The following is a 6,984-nucleotide window of genomic DNA, read 5'->3' as shown; positions in this document are numbered from 1 at the left end:
CTCCCCAAAGTCTTTACTTGTTCATCACATCAGGAGTGTTTAGTGACCTCTCCCTGGCCTTTGGAATTGCAGGAACCACCACAAAGCCTGCTAGGTTGGCTCTTTTCCTCGCCCCCACCTCCCGGCCGAGGGGGGCGCAGCGCGGCTCTGTCACCAGCAGGGGCCGCTATTCGCTCGGAGCAGCCGCCGGGCCACCGCCGCGGCCCGCGCCTCCCACTGCCCCTCCGGCCCAACCCGCCAAGTTCCAAGAGCTCCCAGTCGAGCGAGCGCCGGGAACGAGCACTGCCCGGGCAGCACACGGCGCACACGAGCCAGCTTGCAGCACGCCCGGGAGAGGTTCCTGAGACACTCACGGCCCGGGGACTTTGAAAGGGAGGCTGAGGAGCCCCGCACGCACAAGTGTGCCAGCCAGCGCTCCGCCAGGCACCTGTTCCTCCCGCTCCACCGCCACCCCGGTCCCCACCCCTCCGATCATCGCCTCTCCGGCTCCCGCTAGCTCCCGGGATGAATTCTGTGCTGGGCAACCAGACCGACGTGGCCGGCCTCTTCCTGGCCAACAGCAGCGAGGCGCTGGAGCGCGCCGTGCGCTGCTGCACCCAGGCGTCGGTGGTGACCGACGATGGCTTCGCCGAGGGTGGCCCCGACGAGCGTAGCCTGTACATCATGCGTGTGGTGCAGATCGCAGTCATGTGCGTGCTCTCCCTCACCGTGGTCTTCGGCATCTTCTTCCTTGGCTGCAACCTGCTCATCAAATCCGAAGGCATGATCAACTTCCTGGTGAAGGACCGGAGGCCGTCTAAAGAGGTTGAGGCAGTGGTCGTGGGACCCTACTGAGTGGCCCTCGGGTCCCCCACGGCTGGTGCTCCTGGCACCTCCAGTACTCCGCCAGCCGCGATGCACCCCTCACCATCAGAGACCGAGCAAAGCAAACCTGTCGGAGTCAAGTTTTTTTTTCCTCTCGACTTCTGTCTTTGGGGGAAAAAAGTGACCCATTTCTGATCGCTCTCCGAAAGGCCCCAAGCAAACCTTCAGACGAGGAGCGTCCAGACTTCGGGACTCAGCAGCAGGTGGCAAAAGAGGGCGATTAGGGAGCAGAACTTTGGAAGCGGCTGTTTGCCTGAGATGCTGGGAGATGGACCGGGCGAAGGCCCCTTTCCACCTGCAGGTGGGCCCAGCACTGGGGACAGCTGGAGAGGCCGAGCAAGGCGGGGGATGGGGGGAATATCCAGAGGCACCAGTAGCCGGGTGACCGGAAAAGTGACCTGTTTATACAGCCCGCTGCTAGACATAATGGGAACATAGATGCTTGTGGGTTTTTGCGACCTACGGGGAGAGTGGAACTTTGATCAATAGTAACCTGTGGTTTTAAGAGATCTGTGTTAGTTTGCTTGAATACAAATATTTGATAAGTCTTTTATGCCCTAGTGGCCTGTTTGCCTGCCTGCGGGTTAGAGTTTTTGTCATCCTGGGAGAAGGGGTGGGGGGAGGGGAGCCTGAGACTGTGAATGGGGTTAAGTGCTTTCTTTTAGTGCATTTCCAGCTGGGTCTTTTGGGGAGGCTGGCGCTCCAGCTAAGCCCGGGATAAAGATCCAGAGTAGAATTCGTAGCTCGTGTCTGCACGGTTTACGCCACAAAAGTGCTCTTGATATCCGTGACACCATTTGACTTTTTTTTTTCCTATTTAACATTTCCTTAATAAATGCAACATTTAAGTGTTTTGTTTCTGGCCTCCTGGTAGTCATTCAATTCTCCGGGCGGATGGGGAAGGTCGATTGTGCAGTCTGAGTCCTGGCCAGGAGATTTAGCCTTGAGGGAGCTGCAATTCTACTTCGCAGATCCATAGATCCAAGGAAGGAGGAGTGAGGGAGGGGCCCGACAATGCACAGGGTTTAGACACACACCGAGCCCCAGGCACAAAAGCCATCTGGAAAACAGCGGCCTTTGTTTTCTCCCATATTTACAACTTTAAATTTCACTTTGTCTCGGATGTCAGGTAGGTCCCAGGGGAAGATTACACTTCCGTACCAGGCTCCTTGGGGAACTCTAGGTTACCCCGCTAATGAAAGGAGAAGACAGCCTTTAGGGAGGGTGTCTTTCCCTGACCCACGTCAGCAGGACGGCATAGGGATGCTACTCCAGAAAAAGCAAAGTACAGATTCGGAGGAAAAGTAGCTGCGGAAGTTCGAAATACTCAGCAGAGTAAACCGTTGTGTCCAAGTCAGGAGGCGTTCGTTGTCTTCGTCGTGTTACGTTGGCTAGAGAAAGGAATCAGAGAGCAATGAAAGAACGATAAATGTTTGAGGGGATGAGCTAATCCCACAACGGATCCTTAGACTGAAGCATCACATTATATCCCGTAGATACATGCACTCCATCAATTAATTAAAAATAGCACAGAGTGAGCGAGCCAGAGAGAGAGAGAGAGAGAGAGAGAGAGAGAGAGAGAGAGAGAGAGAGAGAGAGAGAGAGAGAGAGAGAGAGATGAGCATTTGCCTGCCACTTTAATAAGCTATTAGTCCCGGACCATGCAAAGGGCTCAAAGGAGTCAGCCCCAGTCCTGATATTCAAGACTACTACACACTGGAAAGCCTGGACTAGAAGAGCTACAGATGGTGGTTGCACACACATTTAGGGCCTAGAGATTGAACAGTGTTAAAAGAAGGGTCTAGAAAGCAAACTGAAGGTTCCAATAGTTTGAAGTTTAACTTGGCTAAAGGTTTGAGCAACTTTTCTGTCTTATTTTCTGCAAGGATGCTGCAATGGTGGGGAAAAAAATGTAAAGACTTTGCTATAGCAGCTGTAAAACTACCATGAACTAGCAATGAAATGTCCCATTTTTATAGTGAGAAATGGCACACAAACATGGCCTGTGCCTCAGAGGGCTGGTTCCCTCTCAGAGTTAACCTTACTAGGAATTATAGCCTAGAGTTGTGGGGTTTTAATGTTAATAGTGTCAAATTTAAGTGAACACACACACTCACACTCACACACATTCTTTCTCTCACACACACATTCTCTCTCTCTCTCTCTCTCTCTCTCTCTCTCTCTCTCTCTCACACACACACACACACACACACACACACACACACACACACACACACACACACAGATTGGAAGTTTGGCCTGTTTTGTCTTTTTAACAGGGAGGGTTTACTTTTTTTTTCCCTTGTGTGGGGAGCAGTAGGTCACCCGTCAACAGGTAGCCATGCTGAGTCACGGAAGGCAGTGTGCAGTTTGGTAGTGTGTGGGAGAAGAGATGAGACGTTCTATTTTGTCCACAGTTTCTGTGGCGCTGACTTAGTCTACCGCCTCCATGTTTCAGAGAAAACAAAACGACTCAATGAATCCATCCTGTAACAAGCCGGATACTTAAACGTAACTCTTGTTTGTAGCTTCCATACCCACTAGGGTGGGTCTGTGCTGTGGATTTATGAGCCCACCAGCAGGCTGAGTACTCTGGAGATACTGATTTGGATTAAAAACACATCTGCAAGAGTTACTAGGAACCTTTCCTTGTACTCTGATGCATTCAACATGCAGGATCACAGCTAACTCCAGAGAGTGGGCAGGGATTAATCCTACAACCAATTTGAAATTGTTTGATTGGAACAGGTTTCATGGAAAGCAAAAGTCCTACAAATTGAGAAAACAGTCCTCATACAATCCAAGCCCTCCAGTATCACCCCTAACTTCATCTTCTGAGAATTTCTTCACCCCTCTTACATCCTCCCTGTACCTCAAAAGCAAAACAGACACTTTGGTCTCTCCATCCATATGTGTCCTCTTCTCTGCAGAAATTGTGATTGTGAGATAAAACAGAAGCTCTAAGGGTTAGTCCTTGGGTAGAAAAGCTAAAGAACATAGTGCTGAGATCTGTGATCTATGCATTACAGGGAAATGCAGTCTGAAAGACCGAGCCCTGGGGACAGTTTCATAAAAACAACCCTTCTCTCCAGGTCACATCCATTTGTTACTTAGAGAGATGCCAAGTGGTTCTGGTTTTAATAGGTGAAGGGAGAAGCTTTTTACACAGCCTCTTCCCTGGTGGCCATACAGCAACCACTTTTCCAGATCCACACACTCTTTGTACTCTGTCTTAGAATCTCTGTGTTTTCCATTCTAACAAACACATGAAGTGAACCTGAATCTCTGTGTTTTCCATTCTAACAAACACATGAAGTGAACCTGAATCTCTGTGTTTTCCATTCTAACAAACACATGAAGTGAACCTTTTAGTCCTGCCCAGGATTTACAGAGTGTTTTTTTTTTTCTTACCAAGGAGGTTCCAGGAAAATAGGTTTTGAACCTCGTTCTCCAGTTCACCTAAGAAATCGATGTTAGCTGAAAGAGATTGGGAATTGAGAGGGTAAACACAGAAACTGATGTCTGTTGTCCCACTTTTACATCTGCCATGTAGTCAGTAATGTGGACATAATGATGTGTGTAGGGGTTGACACTCAGTTTCTTATTACGAGCTTCCTTGATCTGTTCAACTGAAAGATGACTCGTCTGGTAAGTCCCAAAGCCTTTCTGGAACTACAGCACAGACAGAGCAGAGGTGTTCATGAAAAGCAGCTGATAGGTGAGCAGAATTACAGGCTAGACAGGTAGCCACTCATGCCTCATGCTTAACTGGGTGGCCTCTACAGGAGCAGCATATCCTAGTTGATATATTTTTCCCCCAAAGATTTGAAGATGGATCAAGAACTTAAGGGCCAGTCACCTTAAGGGAATTCAAAGCAGAGGGGACCCTGCTGTATTGAATCTGAAGTCACAGTTACTCCTAACAGATAATCTGTGATGTCTGACTCCAAATCTTGGCTTCTTTGTGGCCCCAACAAGTCCATCTGTGTCTACCTATGATATTCAAGGAAGAACATGTGCTAGATAGTAGAACTCTGGCTTCACATTGGTCTTTAAGTGACTGAGTGGCCTTGAAGATGGTTGATTCTAAAGTGATATGTCAATTCTATTCAATTAATTTGCTAATATTTTCAAGATGTTTCATAAATCTCTGCAATATGACTTTAAAAATGCATCTTGTTTTCTAGTTTTGGTGTTTGTCAGACCTTTTTTTTCTCACAAAAGCCAAAGACATAGCCACTTGAGGCATTCTATTTTAAATAATCAAGGCAAAATTCAGATAGTTTACCAGACACAGACACGTACAATATCACTGATAAGAAAGGGGGAAAAAAAAAGCCCCATGAACTGGGGAGCAAGAGGTTCTTATAAGTACTCATTCAAATGAGAATACAGTGTTTCTGATACAAACTTCTCAGGAATTAAAGAGAAATTAATTTCAGGTTTTTCTCCTTCAGAAAAATTCTTCCTTTGAGCTTGGACGACAGCATACAACAGCTGTTCCAAGTGCAGTATCCTTAGCCCCGGTTTTTATATTTGTCATTCTGGGATGGGGTTACAATACCAGGAAAGAATTCCCGGTTTCAGTTTGTTCAAGATCCAAGCCTAGTTCAAAACTCTATTGAAGCAGCAAGTCTACAGCAATCTCCAAAACAGGAATCAATACATCTTTTATCCACCTGCCAAATCCCATTTAGACATGTGCACAGAAGCTCAAACGGGATATGTTTTAAAGTCTGCTCCAGCAGTAATTGATTTCTAGCATCTGCATTTAAATGCTTGGTGGCTATTTGTTTTCATGGCCTGTTTCACATTCTAGGTATTTTTTGTATTGTTACAAATGCTTAAGATGTTGAAAGTCTAGGATAAATTTTATCGCAACATCTCTGATTTTAAAATTCTTGCCAAGCTGAATTCTCTAAAGAAATTGAAGTATATAGTTATTTAAATAACATATTAATTAAAATGATCATAATTTTATAAACTGAATTAATATTCACATTTTATTTACTTTATTTTCAATATATTTGAGGAACTAAAAATATTTGAGCAAAAGCTTTGATGAAGACTTTTGTGAGGGTAACTAGACACATTTAAAAAATATTCACTTTGCAAATGGTAACTTGCTTCATAATCCAAACAGTGCCCATATGTGAGAAGAATGTGTCTTATTTTCATGTATTCAACGTGTCTTATTTTCATGTATTCAACTATGTGATTTTTGAATGCATAATGGGTAGTTTTCTCCCCTGAATATAAGTTAGTGCTTGCTTGCTGCAATATTTTTGTGTGGGTGAATGTGAGCATAGAGTGATCAATACAGAAAAGGTCAAGGCATTTGTGATGATGCTGAACAGCACTGTGCCCCGCCCCCTCCCGGTTCAGATCCAGTTTCCATTAGAACGACTATCTTATGAACTCATGACTCAAACTGCCATATAGTGTTTTCCTGCAATTATGTGCACATAGCACACTATACTTACTACTGAACAAAATGAGATCGTTCCTATACATTTGAATCATAAGACACAGACACAGACAAATATACAAAAGAGATAGTAAAGAATCTGTCCACAAGAGTCAGATACTAAAGAACTGCTTCTTGCTACTATTTTGAGATTCATAGTTCTATAAATATATACATGTAATTATGCTGTAGCCTATGTCGGCACAGTCTATTACAGCAAGAAAAGGTTACAGTTTTCCTCATGGTTTGTTTTTTCCTTTGCCTGCCTTTCCCCCAACCCGTTCTCCCATCGTTATGCACTGCTTTCTTCAGCCACATCTAAAGGATATACTGCCCTGAAAGAGTCATTGATTTTTATCAGACCAAGACTCCAGATGTCTGATTGCTTTGGGGAAAAGAATTCCCCTGGGATCCAGGGTCTCTCTTTTGATTTTATTTATTTTCCTGTAAGTTAAGCAGGGTCCTGCAGTTTATATTCTAAGTAGTATCGATTACAGCAGGTGTGTGTGTGTGGCCATGCGTGCCCATATACTCATAGGCTCAGCTCTTCCCATGCTGCACTAAAGTGTTTATTAGCCTTCTACAGACTGAACATAAGCACCACACATCCCCCAATGCTTTGTTTTACATTACTTATTTGTTCACAATAAAAA

At 45.4% G+C, this 6,984-nt stretch overlaps 1 protein-coding gene across 1 annotated transcript; it reads left to right on the top strand.

Moving 5' to 3' along the window:
- Positions 1–210: 210 nt before the first annotated feature.
- Rprm (reprimo, TP53 dependent G2 arrest mediator homolog) lies at positions 211–1,722 on the top strand. Its single transcript, XM_052725591.1, has one exon. It carries the CDS (start codon positions 505–507, stop codon positions 832–834), a length of 330 nt encoding a protein of 109 aa, XP_052581551.1. The 5' UTR covers positions 211–504; the 3' UTR covers positions 835–1,722.
- Positions 1,723–6,984: the final 5,262 nt, after the last annotated feature.

Source organism: Peromyscus californicus, unplaced genomic scaffold (assembly GCF_007827085.1).
Source record: "Peromyscus californicus insignis strain IS unplaced genomic scaffold, ASM782708v3 Scaffold_7__1_contigs__length_154581171, whole genome shotgun sequence".
NCBI lineage: Eukaryota > Metazoa > Chordata > Mammalia > Rodentia > Cricetidae > Peromyscus > Peromyscus californicus.
Note: the sequence above shows the minus strand (reverse complement) of the source record. Positions and strands in the feature narration are given on the sequence as shown.